This window comes from Pelodiscus sinensis, chromosome 25 (assembly GCF_049634645.1).
Source record: "Pelodiscus sinensis isolate JC-2024 chromosome 25, ASM4963464v1, whole genome shotgun sequence".
Lineage (NCBI taxonomy): Eukaryota > Metazoa > Chordata > Testudines > Trionychidae > Pelodiscus > Pelodiscus sinensis.
In genome coordinates, this window is record NC_134735.1 from 11849593 (window position 1) to 11866224 (window position 16632).

The 16632-nt window shown below is 47.7% G+C and overlaps 1 protein-coding gene across 1 annotated transcript; it reads right to left on the minus strand.

Moving 5' to 3' along the window:
- Nucleotides 1-1493: 1493 nt before the first annotated feature.
- On the minus strand, nucleotides 1494-13232 carry TENT5B (terminal nucleotidyltransferase 5B). The gene is made up of 2 exons (XM_075908528.1): nucleotides 12885-13232; nucleotides 1494-5169 (listed from the first exon to the last, which is right to left on the minus strand). The coding sequence occupies exons 1-2, from the start codon at nucleotides 13038-13040 to the stop codon at nucleotides 4150-4152; spliced, it is 1176 nt and encodes a 391-aa protein (XP_075764643.1). The 5' UTR covers nucleotides 13041-13232; the 3' UTR covers nucleotides 1494-4149.
- Between the last annotated feature and the right edge of the window lie 3400 nt (nucleotides 13233-16632).

Below are 16632 nucleotides of genomic sequence, written 5' to 3' on the forward strand. Positions count from 1 at the left end.
AACAATTGGATTGTGTCCTTGCAACACTCCCCTGGCCCTGGTTGCAGTGCTGCTGCAATCGCATGGGAGCTTAACACTGCAACAATGAACACAATGTTTGAGGCTTGTTGGAACTGTTGCATCCCCAACCTAGTCTTACGATTCCACACACTGCTGGAGTGTAGGCGTGTGCACAAACTGAACGCAACCCGTTCGATCAGCCCCTACTTGTCTCAGCAGTGGACCTATCTAGTCAGAGCAGGAATGAGGCCACCTGTTTTGAGAAATGATGTTTGATCGAACAAGAGGGACCCCAATCTCAGCTGCAAACACGGATAGCTCCTTTGCAACTAGTACTTTCCACCCCCCTCCTTTTGCATGGCTTGATCCACTCCAACAATGAAAGGCCAACTGAGGTTTGGCTGCTCTGCTTGAGGTCACTAATTCAGAAGGGCAGCTCATTCACTAGTTCATAAACAGTCATTTTGCAGGAGGGCATAGAAGAAAACCTAAAAAAAGTGGAGAGAGATTCACTTTAAGAAGACTTTGTTCTTCCCCACCCCTTGCAAGTTTAAGGCAGGTTCAGGATGGGTAGAAGGAGTTGTGAACTGGAACCTTTCCAGTTCATGGAAGTTACATACCAACAAGGTGCATCAGCTGTAAGCAGTGGGCAAGCACCTTAACACGCAGGGTTAGGTGTAGGTTTCAGTTGAATCCAACAGCAGTAAAGGAAGCTGGTCTGCTGTATTTGAGAAAACGAGCACCAGCCCACTGACAAAGAAGGAATTGGGCCTCAACGTGTTTAGGTGTCTAGAAAAATGCCTGTTGCTTGCTGCTGGAGATGCCATCCTGGCCTTCAGGCTATTCTAGCTCTATTTCCCCTTCTCTTTCTGCCTAGGCATGGGAATTATTGCCAGAACTAGAGCATACGGAACGTTAAACTCAAGTGAGCGCAGGGGAGCTAAGCATGTCTGAAAGTTGGCAGTAAGCTTTCTAAGCCCTCCCGCTCCCAAGACATTACAGCCATCTGCACATCTAGTTGTAGAAGGGCAGCTATTTCCCCACTTGGGGCTCCATCATTGCTTTGCAGTCCATTGCTGCTAAGACTGCCAGCAAGGGGCTCCTCACACAAACATCTGTAGGATAAGCTACACTCCCTCCCCAATGTTACTAGCCATTTGACATCCTCCCTCCCCTAGCTGCTAGTCAAAGTACTGGCAAAGGGAATGTGCCCTATAGTAAAGAACGTTTAAGTTGAAAAAATTTGGGGGAGGAGGGTATGGCTGGGTCCCTCTCCCCTGACCCCTCTGTACTCCAAGTCTCTGGAGTAGCCTCAGTTTTAGGGACTAAACTGCCTAAAGAACAAAGATTACAGAATCTGAATTCCAGGGTGGACAGTCCTTCAATCTCAGGCCAACTCAGCCAGCTTGTAGATGGGACTTTGGGGGGGGGGGGGGCAGGGGCTGAAATATGAAGCTACCCTATCCGTGTGTTGGAAGCAAGCAATCAATCTGTTGAATTTAATACACTGTATTTATTATAACAGATTCTAAAGAATCTAGTGAGTATGTCAAGCCCATTGCATGACAAGTGATACAGAGTCAGAAAAAAATGCACATTTGAAACAATAAAAGAGTGCCCGACTATTGGAATCTTCAGATTTTCTACATACGGCAGCATCTCACACTGCAAGTAATTTGACAGTTAATCAACCACTCCCATTCACAACAGTGCGATACCACACATTCCACAAATCAAAAGTGCAACCTTACTTTAAGTTTTTCCCCATTAATCCTTTAGTTGCAGGGAAACTTTACATTGTTAGAGAAAGGGAATTATCACTGCCCTGGAAAGATCCTAGTATAGTGCATCTATTGTCACACTGTGGTAAAGAGTAACCTAAACAGAAGTGCAGCATGCTACAGATCAGCTGTGTTAATATGAAGTTTAGTTAAAAGTGCAAAAGCCAGATCTCCCCTTAAAGTGAGTCTTTAAAGTGAGGGTTGCTTTTTTGGAAACCAGATAGGGTCTCCTGACATGCATTTAAACTAGTTTCAGCACAAGGAAAACTAGTTTCAAAGCCCTCTGTCAGGCATTGAGGCGGAAATCAAGCTCTGGGTTGATCAAGAAGTTACATGTAGCAGAGTTTAACCCATTAGCTTTATCAATATCACTCTTGTAAATAACCTTGTACAGCCTGTGAGCACGAGGTCATTGTTAGTGTTACACCTACTAACTACAGCAGGTAGTGGCAGGACCCTCTTCACAGTTCTTACAGGATAAAGATGAAAGGAGCAAAGTTGGAGAAGATTTGTTTAAGTTTTAGTACGCAGAAATGCATGCACAAGCCCCAGTCCCCTCTCCCCTGTACACATCCCCCCACCCATGCCCAAGAAGGTAAAATCTGGTTATACATATTCCAAGTAGCTAATCTTTATTAGATTGTTCAGTCTGCCCAGCTGTGGTACAGTTTTATCACAGCCAGAAAACTAGTAAAAATACTCAAGTCTATTAGCCTTTGCGGAAGCACTATGAAGTGACTAGTGTCATGTACTCCCAGAACTGGGCACTTTTTGATCAGAAGATGCCCAAGATCTCAGTTGTACCAGCTTTACAGACCCATGCATAGTTACATCTGAAATGCAATGTTGCAAAAGAATGGATATGCAACCCAGACATCTCAGGGCAGGACTGTTTGTACTCCACATACATACATACACACAACTTCAAAGGCAGAACATTTGCATAAATACACCAAAACGCTCTGAGGCATGAAGGTTTGTTTTTTGGAAGAGGACATACCTTTTCCTAAAGCCAAGGCTTAGGGGTGGTTTTTCTCCACCTAAACTAAGTCATGTTTCATTTCTAACTAGATTACAAATGCAAACTGCTATCTGTTGCAGAGACGTGGAATTGAAAAACAGGCTGCTTTTGACAAGGGAACTAAAGGTACAGAAAGGGAGAATTCTTCTCCAGCCAAAGCAGGGCAAGATCAAGAGAATCTGCTAAATTCAGTCAGTTCTAATACTTGTGGGACAGACCTCTAAGCATCTGACCTAAAACTGGCTCCAACCTACATAAAAACGACTGCTATGGTTAGTGGTTTGACGAGCCAATAGCTGGTTTGTGCTTCAGGACAAGCCTTGTCTCTCAGATGCCCAGCTGGCCACTAGCTGTTTGTGCATTAAAACCACATGGCATGCCAAAAGAGAGAGAGTAGCATTTCAAATTCCCTATAAGACAGATAGCTCTGTACTAGTGTACCCTATGGCAGATGCCCAAACACAGCCAACACTTTACTGTTTGTGTACATAAGTTAGTTGAAGATTTTGGCACTGCAGATTTGAGAGCTTTTAACACATCCTTGGATAGGCCTCAGCTGCTTCCCATTTCCATGAAGCTCCGCACAGCTTTCTCCACAATGCAATTCTTCCCCAGCCCCACTGTCGCAGGTTACATTAGACACATGCATGTAGTCATTCAATGCCAACCCCCACCTTGTGGAACTCCGTTTCAACTGCCCTTAGATACTATTAGTTGGTCCTTCGCAAGCAAGCAATGCCAAAAGCCTTAGCAATATGCAACCTGCAATCCAACATCTGTTTCAATTCTGTCACTAAAAGCGACCAAATTACTCCCTCCCATTGAAACAGGCACCCCTTTAATCTTGAGATCCTCACACAAGCACATTGGGAAACTCAACCCCTGCAAAAAAAAAAAAAAAGTTGTACAGTACAATTGTGTTTATATTGTTACAGGCACTTAAGAACAATATTCTTTGGTCCTTCAAAGGAATCAGCCACTCTGGCTTCAGAAACCATGAGTCTGCACAACCCTTAACACCTCCTGCACAAAAAGGAAATTCAAATTGACTTGCATTTCAGGGCAGTGCAGCTCTACCTTTACTCTAACCCTACAACCCCCACCCCGTTGCTTACATAATTCATAAGTCTTCCTGTAAACATCTCAAACAATCTACAGTTTCCATAACACTGCACATCCAATCTCCACAGCGTACAGCAGACGCAGCTAGTTCCAACAATCATGGGAACAAGACACTCGAGGGGAAAAAAAAGGATCCAGTACTTTTCCTTGTGTCACAGTTCTTCCACAGGCCTCCCAGGTGAGGGAGCACCCTGGAATACAGATCCTGGAGAGTGTTGTCCATGCTCAGTTACAAGGAAGCCACGTTGGGTAGGAGTGGCTGCAAGGCAGAAGGGGTTGCACATGGGTGACATAGTAGTTGACGTTTATCTCGCTGACATATGGTGCTGGCTGATAGTAGCATGTCACATTTGTTACCGTCGGGATGATGTTCTGCTCAGCCAGCACCCTCACAGCCAGCATGGCAATGAGGTTAAGTGTTTGCCTCCTTTCGTGTCCCATCAGGCACACTGTACTCTCATTCACCACCTTGTGCAGGGTCATAAGGCAATCGTACCTTTTGCTCTCCATCCCCACAAAGTGACTCTGAAGGTAACTCTCAAGCTTCCGCTGCTGTTCTCCAATGTCAGAAAAGTCTATGAAAAACCTAGAGCACATGTATCTCTGTAGTGTCTTCATGTCAACTTCAGATTTGGGCTTAAAGCCTCTCACCAGGAGATTGCAGTACTTCAGAAGCCCACCACCTCTGATTTCTTCTGGGTTCCTGGTGGCGATGATTCGGTTCCTGAGATGGTCCATTGCTTCCCCAAAATCCCCATACATGCTCTCCCCAGTGACTGTGGGGTGGAAGTTCTCAGACATGGGGTTCTCTGAACACTCACTGAACAACAACAGTGAATCCAATATAATCTGGAAGGAGTCCACACTGAACTCAAACTGCCGTCTGAGAGAGTCCACAAATTTGAGTTCCACATTTTTCCCACTGTTATTGGACAGTGATATAAGGCTCCAGCGGTCTGTTTCATTGCATACTTTCACTAGCTTCTGCACATACGCCTCCTTCAGAGTCATGGGGGTGATCTTATCTTTGTTTACTCCTTCTGGGAGGAAGTCCAGGAGACAATCCATGACCACATCTTTAACTAGCTGGAAAGAATCCTCACTCTTCAGGTCAACACAAAAAATGAGGTCCAGGTCTTTGTACCCCAGGCCACTATCTTGATGTAGGACATGGCTGGCTGCTGACCCATTCAGTCTGACATTATGGACGCCAATTCCCTTCTTTTCCAAACGGCTGCGGACCACCTGAGAGAGAGAGAGTGTGTCATGGTTTATAGAGTATTCAAGTAGTGTTCTTAGAATGGGCTTGCATGTTTAAATAGGTCATGCCAGCATAATGAAAAGGAGATAGGAAAAATAATCTATTACCTCCAAACTTCCCTGTTTGTAACCCAAAAAGAAAAGCTACGAAGAACTGTACCTTTCAAAGGTTACATGTTTGCAGTATCTCAGAATTTTAGAAGGGCCTCCAATATTCATTCTTACATTAGTGTGCTCCTGGAAAAACACAGCTGTACTTCTGATTCTGTGCTACAGCTGGTAACTGCTCCCACCTTATCTCCAGGCAGCAGCCACTTGGGAGGACGTTTACTGCAAGATCTTTCAAGTCCCTTGATTCTTACCCAAACAGAGTCCTAGGTAAGGGTTCTGATTCATTAATCTGGAATTGCAACCAATCCAGGGAGAGAGAGAGAGTCAAGATGTAGAAACAGAAGCCTCTGTTTATTTGGAGCAGCTGTATTTGTACAGGTTTTCGAAATTCTCCTAAACTAGCCAAGGCTCAGAGGCAAAGTAAGATGTAGCTAGATTTGCTGAAATGAACTTGCTTACTCATGGCAAGTGCATGTCTTAACTAGTTAAGTGTATCCTCATAAATTCCAGTGTCAGTGTTCTGCATTTGACACCTAGCCAGCTTTAAAAGACAGCTTTAATCTTACAGGTGTTACCCTGAGCAATTTTAATCCAGCTTCCTTAATGGTGACATGTCCACAAATATACCACTGAAGCTTTGTTCATATTAAATCAAGATGAATCCCTTTTCCCGATTACTTAAACATGCATTAGGCTGAACTAAAATAAAATATGAACTACCTATTCCAGACATCACCTAGCAATTGAGGTTTTAACTTCCTCTTAGGAAAAGATTGAGTGCTGTACAGGCAGTCCCCGGGGTTACATACAAGATAGGGACTGTACGTTTGTTCTTAAGTTGAATCTGTATTTAAGTCGGAACTGGCATCCAGATTCAGCCACTACTGAAACTGATCAGTTTCAACAGCGGCTGAATCTGGACACCAGTTCTGACTTGCATACAGATTCAACTTAAGAACCCCAGGCGTCCCCAAGTCAGCTGCTGCTGAAACTGATCAGCAGCTGATTCCAGGAAGCCCGGGGCAGAGCAGCTCTGCCTCAGGCTTCCTGTAGTCAGCCGCTGGTCAGTTTCAGCAGCGGCTGACTTGGGGACGCCTGGGGCAGAGCAGCTCGGGTGCTGCTGGGTTCGTCCAGTAGCGAGGCCGCTCCTCGGCGCTACTGGACCAACCCAGCAGCACCCCAGCTGCTCTGCCCCAGGCATCCTGATTCAGCTGCTGCTGAAACTGATCAGCAGCAGCTGAATCAGGACTCCTGGGGCAGAGCAGCTGGGGTGCTGCCAGGTTGGTCCAGTAGCGCCAAGGAGCGGTGCTGCGGGACCAACCGGCAGCGCCCCACCTGCTTTACCACAGTCCCCGGGCTTTGCTCCACATCTCCCTGGTCTGCTGGGGGGGCACTAGCTGCGTCCCCCCCCCAGCAGACCAGGGAGACACTGAGCAAAGTGGCGGAGGACCCGGGCCGGACCCGCGGCGCTGATCTGGAAGCGCCGCGGGTCCGGCCCGGGTCCTCCACCGCTTTGCTCCGCATCTCCCTGGTCTGCTGGCTCCCCCAGCAGACCAGGGAGATGGGGAGCAGCTTCTCGCCCCAGAGGAGGCGGGCGGCGGAACCAGGCGTCCTGCCGCTCCAGTCCTCCGGGGCGAGAAAATCCCCATTCGTAACTGCGGATCTGACGTAAGTCGGATCCGCTAACTCGGGGACTGCCTGTATTAAACAAAAGGACCCGAAACTAAGTACCTTAGCACAGTTTCATTCTTCATCTTTCTTTAGTACAAGAGTATTCAGACAAATTTGACAATTAAGGCTGTGAAACTAACATCAAGAAAGTCTAAGAATCCTTTAAAAAAGCTAGTCTACTTTGCCTAACATGCTCCTGAAATTGCTGTAAGAGTTTAGGCCCAATAGACAAGAGGACTATTTCAGAATAAATAAGTCAGCCACAACTTTGAATGTAAATGAAACCAGTGTCAGTCCAATAAGTTGTCTTAGTTGAATTGAAACTGTAGTTTCCACTAATACTAACAATTTAAACTATAATGCACTGCATTTATAGCATCTAGTGCTCACTGTCACTCACCCTCTCCAGCAGGAAAAGGAAATCCTGCTAGACAACGTCAGGCCCATGGACTTTAGACCTGGGTCAAGCTTAACAAGAAATTAGAGAGCCAAGAACACTTACTGGAAGGTTTAAGCCTCACTAATCAATTTATATCAGCTCATTTTGTGAAGGCTAGTATCACCAAGCCTGAAACTGCACTTAAGCAGGGACAAGGTATTCCAGTAAAGTTGTAAATGCTGGAAAACTTGTACAGTCCCAAGTGTAAAAAGGTGTTAAATTCTATGCTGTGGCTCTCATGCTGGCATTTCCTAATTATTCTTGGGCAAGAGCTACTGTAGCTGAAGTTGGACTTTTTCCTAGAGGATTCTCACTGCCAAATTGTAAAATCCAAATATCAAGCCACAGTGAATGAGTAAGAGAGCCATTATTTGAAATGTAGAATACCAACCAGTGCATGCACCTTTATTGACAGGTCAGGTAGAAGAGCTAACTAAGGAATCAGGAATAAGATCCCACCAGATTTCAGAACAATGCAGCTGGCTTATTTGTTTTCACACACTGAGTGGACATTTTCATCTCCCTTTTGATGTAGGAATTGTTTAAAATCAATTCAATTAAGTTGAGTATGAATTTGGGATAAGACACTTCACATCAATTATGGTCAATCACAATGAAGGGATGTTAGACCACCCGAGTTACAATTCTGTATCTTCTCCCAGGGGCACATTGTTTTGAATTTGATGTTGGTACTACAAGTTGTGTCATCACTAGGTCTAGTGTTAGATATAGGTCAAGAAGATTGATACAGAATCAGGACAAGGGTTTGCATTAAATTAACACTAAAGTCTCAAATCAGAGATTTTTGCTGCATATAAGAAATAGGAACTCGTACCCTTGCTGGGTTTCAATTAATCCAAAAAAATGTACAACAGATTTTTTTGATCCTTTATTCAACATCCCCACTCCCTGAAATCTAGTTGGGTTTATATTTGCAGCTCTGGCCACAGTTTTTGGACTAGCCAGAGAAGAGTTTCACACACTGATCAGCCCATGAAGGTAGGACACTGGCTGTGTGTCCAGTTGCCCAACACAAGCCTGCTCCTAACAAATTAGTGAAAAAGTTTAAGTTCCATGAATGACAACATAATCAGGCACAAGCTGAACATAAGAATAGTCAAACGGGGTCAAACCAAAAGCCTAAGCCAGTAACCTGCTTTCTGACAATAGAAAATGCCAGGTGCTTCTGAAGTAATGAACAGAACATGTAATTTTTAAGCAATCCATGCCATTGCTTATTCCACGCTTTGGCAAACCAAGGCTAGGGACACCACCTCTACTCATCTTGGCCAATGGCCACTGATGAACTAGATAAATTCCTGCAGTATAGGTCCTTGTCTGAAAGAAGCCTTGGAGGAGGATTCAAATGTGTGGAGTGTCAATGTTCTCACGAATCACACCATACTGTTCCAAATGATATCCAGCCTTCTGCATGGGCAGGTATGGGTAGCAGGATCATTGTCCAAACCATAGAGGGAGAAGAGCATATGAAATCTATTGCTTGCTGCTGGCACTTGGATAAAACATGTAGGAGGACAGATGTGTTCCTAAGAGAATTGTCAGTTTCACTAAAAACAGGTCAGTAAGAGTGTACTTCACTATATATGGCACAGCGGAGCATTTTTGACAATCAGGTGGCAGGCATTGAAAGTCTGCCTGAATTTTGGTCTGGTATTCTTTACATCATTTGATTAGCCGGTCTACGTAACCAAGTATTAATGACTGCCTTTTTAGGTTGTTTCAGATTCATCAGACCTAAGCTCAGATTGCCAATATGTCTGGTTAGAATTACTGTCCTTGGTATTTACAGTAAGTAGCTAGTGGCAAGACTGTAAACATCTTTTAATTGGCTTTTACACAGCTGAGACTAAAAGAAGAGAGTTTCACTCCAGTTTAGTTACTTTTCTGGGTTTTAAATTTCACAATTGGTGGAACACTTTGCCAGATATCTGGCATCTGCCTGTCAGCTTTCCACTACTCTAGACGTATCGAGCTTTGCACTCTAGTAGTAGCTTCCGATCATTTGCATCCTTAAATCTTTCAATGTCAGATGCACTTCAATAAAATCTGAAGGTCCAACTGAGTTGCATGACCTTAAGAGCGCTATATTAGCCAAAGTCACATTACTTATTATCAAATGCCATTTCATCAATTTTCAAACTTAAGTGAAATCCTAGATTAGTTTCTTGTGAAAGTCAGTTTGGTTTGTGAACAGGCTTTTCAATTAGAAGCCAACATACTTGATTTTATATTTGATGAGATATTACTAAGGAATGAAGAAACCTCCTTTGTTTGAGCATGCAGTAGTTTATCTGAACTACAATCAGAATCCGTATTAGGATGCTTATATGGAAGTGGTGTGTACCTGACAAATAGAGACTCATGGATCATGAAGTACCAAATGGTTTGTTCACAATGCATCCAATCTTTTCGTTTCCAGGAGATCTAGTATTCTGCATCTCCTGAAGCCCTCAAATGATGTCAAATCTTTCTGTTAAAAGCATTTCCGGAAAATCATGCCAGTGTAGACGTAGCCTCACAGTTTAACGGAAAAGGTTTTCCGTTAAAAGTATTTCCAGAAAAGCGCATCTAGATTGGCAGGACACTTTTCCGGAAAAGCACCTTTTCCAGAAAATCATCTGTGGCCAATCTAGACGTGCTTTTCCGCAAAAAAGCCCCGATTGCCATTTTCGCGATCGGGGCTTTTTTGCGGAAAACACTACTGCACTGTCTACACTGGTCCTTTTCCGGAACAGTTTTCCAGAAAAAGACTTTTGCCCGAACGGGAGCAGCATAGTTTTTCTGGAAAAGCACTGATGATTTTACATTAGATCATCAGTGCTTTTCCGGAAATTTAAGCGGCCAGTGTAGATAGCTGGCAAGTTTTTCCCGGAAAAGCAGCTGATTTTCCAGAATAACTTACCAGTGTAGACAGCCTGAGTGTTGCTATCGCCATATAGAAATGCTATATTAAAAGCACATTGGTTATGGTTACCAAACTAATAGGGATTGGTTAAAGTTACATTTGGCATAGAGAATGCAGATTAAAGTCAATTTGAAAAACTGAAGAACGCTGAAATGGGATTAAACCTTTAAAGTAGTGTTTAAACTGTTTTCATGAAATGCATTAACATTCTTGCAGAAGCCTCTCCCCTTCAGTGTTACCACCTAGATTTTGCTGCTCTGAGAAACTCCATTTGGCGGCAACATGAACCACTAGAAAGATGACAAGGCAGAGTAAACAGCATATGTAAATATACATTTTACAATTCATTTTTCATATTATGTTTTGGTAAAAATATTATAAAAATGTTTCCTGCTTGCTTTGCATTAGTAGCCCTTTCACATTAAGCACTTCTTTTGGTATAGTTACTAATGGAGCAGATTTAATCTGTAGTGTTCCTAAATCCTCCAATAGCATGTTAAAAACAGAACATTCTCAAATGTCTACTGACACTGCATTAGAAGTAGTGGGACTATGCAAGCCATCCTAACTGCATCATTTTGTCCCAACACAGCTACAGCTTAGCTCTGAAATTGGGTAAACAGGTCCCAACATGAAGTTACATTGACAGATCCAGAATTTCAACACTTTTGACATTCAGACAACTGAGGCTGAACTCAGTTGACTGAACTGTACTGCTTTGACCTGGGTAAAAGTAGTCTAAGCTATTTCTAATGAGGAATTTACCATTAATGCCTTTCTATTATACTTGCAGCATCTATCCTACTGTAAAGTTGCTCAGTCTTCTAGATATAAGTGCTAGCCTGGGCTGATTGTAATAACTAAAGTCAGACAAACATCTGTTAATTTGTGCAGTAGTTTCATGTTGCCTTCTACAGATGTCATTCTACATGAACTCTGCTATTTGCTATTTACATAAATAAAAGTTTGTTAACTTAATACATCCTCCTGTATCCATGGCTCAATTTTAGATTAACAGGAAAATACATCCTTGTCTTCGAGTTGACATATCAAAACCTAATAGAATGTTCATAGACACAGGAAATGTAATCCCAAAGCAATTCTGAATAACTTTGCCTGGAATGACCCTTCAGTCTCTTGACATGATGGGCCTCGGTCTGGGTGAGACAGCAGCAAGAACTGGAAGGCTTGCATAGTAAGCGACGGATGTAGAGTGAAAAAATCTACCACCTTCAATCTGGCTAGTAAGAGTATTTGCTTCTGCTGGAGAATTCCTGAGCCCAGGTGGCAAGATGCCAAGGCTGAGTGACTGGATATCCCAGTCTCAGCAGTTTTATTTTCTGCTAGCAGACTTCAAGCCCCATATAAGCAGACAGCAAGTGCGAGTGCAGCCTCATCAGGGCAAAGTCCAACACTTCTGCACAAACTGCTTATGAAAAAAAAAGTCAGTCCATCAATAGTGGCCTCAGAAGTTTCTGGTGACCTTTTGCTGTGCATGAGCTGACCAGCTGGTCGGGAGCAGCTGGATGAGTTTCAGGTTGCCCCACAGCATGCTCAACTATGAAGGAGCTGCCCTTGCCCAAACATGCATTCTGTCTCCCATCAAACAAGGGGATTTAAACTCAAGTTGTTGTAGAGAGGGAGACACCCTTTGGCAGACGATACTGGGTCTCAGCATATCCCAGGCTTCTACCCGCAACCATGGCAGTGTCTCACACAGGAGCGGGATCAGAACAGCTCCCCTAGCAGCGCTGCCTTTGCCAGTTTGCAACGCTCGGGTGGAGGGGAACCCTCTGAAAGCAGCCATGCAAACTGAGCAGCGGGCTTCCAACAGGGCCAGCACACAGGACTGTAGCAGACCCACATTCGCCCATGCCGGGCCAGGAATCTCCATATCCTTGGACAGGAGAGGGGTGACCTTTAACAGAGGATTGGGCTGCAGGAGGGCCTACAAGGTGCCCTCTTTTGCCAAAGCCATGCACAGGGGGCACGTCTCTCTTCCCCCCCCCCCATGATGGCAAGCCCCCTGCTTATGCCATACAGAGTGGGGAGCTGGTGCCCCTCCTCCTAGTGCCATGCATGGCAAGGGTACCCCCTTATGCCACAGAGAGGAGGGCGCCCCTCCCCCTAGGTAAGGCAAAGGTTACCCCCCCCCTTATGCCACAGAGGAGGAGGGCGCCCCTCCCCCTAGGTAAGGCGAAGGTTACCCCCCCCCCATGGCACAGAGGAGGAGGGCGCCCCTCCCCCTAGGTAAGGCGAAGGTTACCCCCCCCCCTTATGCCACAGAGGAGGAGGGCGCCCCTCCCCCTAGGTAAGGCGAAGGTTACCCCCCCCTTATGCCACAGAGGAGGAGGGCGCCCCCCCTTTTGCCACAGAGGAGGAGGGCGCCCCTCCCCCTAGGTAAGGCGAGGGTACCCCCCCTTATGCCACAGAGAGCCAGGCGCCCCTCCCCCCTGCCGTGCACGCTCGCGCCAGGCTCCAGCCAGCCGAGGCCCCCTGCCCCGCGCGGGGGTGGGGACTGAGGGACGCGGCCCAGGCCCCCCCCGGCCTCACCTGCACGATCCTGCGGGGCCGCACGGACAGGGTGGGGAAGTTGCCCCGGCCGTGGATGGGCACCGCCTCGCCCAGGATGTGGTCCAGCCGCTGCACTTGCTCCCAGCTCAGCACGCTGAACCGGCCGGGCCGCCCCGAGCCGCCCGCTGACTGCATCGCAACCCGCCCCCCGTGGAAGATGCCGCCGGAAGCCGAGCCGAAGTCACCCGGAAGCGGACCGGAAACCAACCGGAAGTGAGGGGCTTTAAAAAAATTAATTATTCTGAGGCTGAGGAGAAACCCGTGTGAGCCGGCACCGTCCGAACCCCGCCTGTCGCGCACCGGCTACGCTGAACACTGCAGGCGCCTCCGCTCCCGGCGTCCCCTTATATACCCGACCCGCCGCGCCCCGATTGGCCCGGCCCAGCCACCAATCCCTGCCGCGCTCCGAACTCTCCCAGCATTCTCATTGGCAGTACGGAGGGGAGGGCGGGGAGCTGCGTTCCAGATTCGCCAATCAGAGGGCGGGGCGGAGGGAAAGAGGCGGAGCCGAGGAGAAGGCTAGGGGAAAGACTTGGCCCCTTCGCTGGACGGGAATCCCGTCTGCGATTGGTCAGGGGAAGAAACCTGGGATTTAAAGGGACAGGCACCCGCCCGAGGGGGTGGGGCTGCATTGAAAACACAGAGGAGCAGGAGGAGGGAGGGGAAGAGCTGGGGGGCAGAGAGGAGAGGGGGGTTTGGACAGTGGGGGGAGGGGCGTTGGGAGAATGGAAATGGAGGAGGGGATCTGAGGGGAGGAAGTTGGGGACACCTACAACAGCTGGGAACACCAGTGCCAAGGGTGTAGAGGGCCCAACAATTTATTTCTACAGGCACCAAGGAGCATCACTCTTTTCCCACCTGCATGCTCTTACTGTGGTGATTTATTTGCCCCAGGGGGAAGCCTGTGACACCCCACTCCACATAATCTGTCCCTTTGGTCTAAACATTCAGCAGCTTCCCAGCCCAGGAAGTATTTCTTCTCCACCCGATGAGTTTCTGTGGTTTGCTCCCTGTCATAATAATAGCTTGCATTTTATGACATTTGCTAAATATATTGCGATGCGCTGTTTACTTCAGTGCATGGCTTCAAGGCTTTTCCATTGCATCCCTCCCCAGCTAGGAATTTTGTGAATAAGCCTGCGTCTGAACCATCTACACTGCGGGTCATGAGGAGTTAAATATGCCTTATGGGGAGAGATTAAAGGAGCTCAATCGATTTAGTTTATCAAGAGAAGGTTAACAGTCAACTTGATTGCAGTCTACAATTACCTACACAGGAAAAAAAGAGATCTGTTACTAGACGTTTCTTTAATCTAGTAGACAAAGGCATTATACAATCCATTCTCAGGAGTTACTGAAGTTCAAAATGAAAATAAGATACGTGTTTTCAACAATGTGCTGCCACTGACCCTGGCCCCCCTCCTCCTCCTCAAGGCCAGTTGCACTGCCCCCAGCCCTAGCCTCCCCTCTTTCCCTGAGGCCAGCCACGCTGCCCTGCCCCCAGTCCCCCCTTGGCCAGCCACACTACCCCCCCAGGCCAGCCGCGCTGCACCGGATTCCCTGCCCGCTGCACCCCCCCTTCCCACCCAGGGTTTAAACTCACCTCGCTTGAAGGGGTGGCCGGGTGACATTGCTGCATCCCTGCTGCCTCTTTCTGAAGGGTCCTAAGACCCGACGGTTTTGGCCGAGCATGCACGGCAAACCGGTGCGGCATCTGTTCCCCCGAGCGCCCAAGCGGTGCTCCTTTGCTCACGCCCCCTTTGAAACATTAGGGTGTGCCTGGGCACACCTGGCACACCCTGTGCGCACACCTATGGAGAGGGTTCAGTGGAGGGGAACAAAAATGATTAGGGGGCTGGAGCATATGACCTACGAGGAGAGGCTGAGAGAGTTGGGTCAATTTAGTCTGCAGAAGAGAAGAGTGAGGGGGGATTTGACAGCAGCCTTCAACTTCCTGAAGGGAGGTTCCAAAGAGGATGGAGAAAGGCTGTTCACAGTAGTGACAGATGGCAGAACAAGGAACAATGGTCTCAAGTTGTGGTGGGAGAGGTCCAGGTTGGATATTAGGAAAAACTATTTCACTAGGAGGGTGGTGAAGCACTGGGATGGGTTCCCTAGGGAAGTAGTGGAGTCTACATCCCTAGGGTACGTCTACACTACAGCGCTAGTTCGAACTAACTTAGTTCGAATTAGTTAATTCGAACTAAGCTAGTTCGAACTAACGCATCTAGAACTAAAAACTAGTTCAAACTAGCATTTTGCTAGTTCGAACTAGCAAGTCCACATTGAGTGGACTCTGAACAGGGCTTAAGGATGGCTGGAAGCAGTGCCGGCAGGGCATAAAAGGAGGACTTAGAGCATGGAGATGCTGTCTCAGGCTAGCCGAGGGCTGCGCTTAAAGGGTCCCGACCCCCACCCCGGACACACAGTTCTAAGGGGTGCCCCGCTTGCAAAGAAGTTCTGGCTTGGAGTGCCCTGAGTGCCCACATTGGGCACATCACACCACTCAGCCATCAGCCCGGCTGCACTTGCCGCAGGCTGCCATCTGGGGAGAGGGAGTAATTGGGGGGCTGCAGGAGAGCTTCCACCCCCAGAAGCCCGCAGAGCCAGCCCAGTCCTCCCCATCGGGAGCTCGTACCCCATTCCTCCCTCACCTCCTTCCACTTACCCTTCCCTAGCCCCCCTTCTTATTGATGTACAAAATAAAGATAACGTTTCTTCCAACATTGACTCTGTCTTTATTGAACAAAACTGGGGGAGACTGGGAAAAGGAGGTGGGAGAGGGGAAGAGAAAGGCTGGGAGAGGGGAGGGCAACTAACATGATCAGGGGTTGGGAACAGGTCCCAGATGAAGAAAGGCTACAGAGACTGGGACTGTTCAGCTTAGAAAAGAGGAGACGGAGGGGGGACAGGATAGAGGTCTCTAAAAGCAGGGGTTGGGTGGAGAGGGTGCATTCAGAAAAGTTCTTCATTCGTTCCCATAAAGAAGGACTAGAGGACACCGAAGGAAAGGAATGGGTAGCAGGCTTCAAACTAGTAACAGAAAGTTGTTCTTGACAAAGCAAATAGTTAACCTGCGGAACTCCTTGCTGCAGGAGTCTGTGAAGGCTACAACTAGAACAGAGTTGAAAGGGAAGTGAGATCAAGTCATGGAGGTTGGGTCCATGAAGTCCTATTAGCCAGAGGGTAGGAGTGGTGTCCCTGCCCAAAGTTTGTGGAAGGCTGGAGAGGGATGGCATGAGACAAATGGCTTGGTCATTGTCTTCGGTCCATCCCCGCCAGGGTCCCTAGGGTTGGCCGCTGTTGGCAGACAGGCTACTGGGCTAGATGGACCTTTGGTCTGACCCAGGACGGCCATTGTAAGCTCAGGGCTCAGGGTCGGGGGTCTCAGTGGACCCCCTTGATTTTCATGCACACCTGCTCCTGGGTGGCCAGGCTGGCAGCTCTCCTGCCCTAGACGGCCACTTTCCTGTGCCTAGTGCGGAGATCGTGGACGAGGTCCACGATGTCCGCACTAGCCCAGGAAGGTGCCCGCCTCTTGCGGTCCAGGGCAAGCTCCCGGGAGCCACCAGCCTGGTCCCGGCAAGAGGGGGTGGGCTGGGGGGCATCGGGTGGGTGGCTCTGTGCCGTGCCAGGTGCAGGGTCTGCTAGCTGGGTGCTGGCAGGCTTGCACCTGGCACGGGCACCGTAGCCAGCCCGTGCCCCTTTAAGGGTCCGGGGCCGGGAG

Bases quoted from the DNA above. Each gene is read 5' to 3' on its own strand.
- TENT5B (XM_075908528.1), bottom strand. From the start codon at position 13,040: ATGCAGTCAGCGGGCGGCTCGGGGCGGCCCGGCCGGTTCAGCGTGCTG. The intron at 5,170-12,884 runs GTGAGGCCGGGG...TCTCTCTCTCAG, and splicing joins GGCCCCGCAGGATCGTGCAG to GTGGTCCGCAGCCGTTTGGA.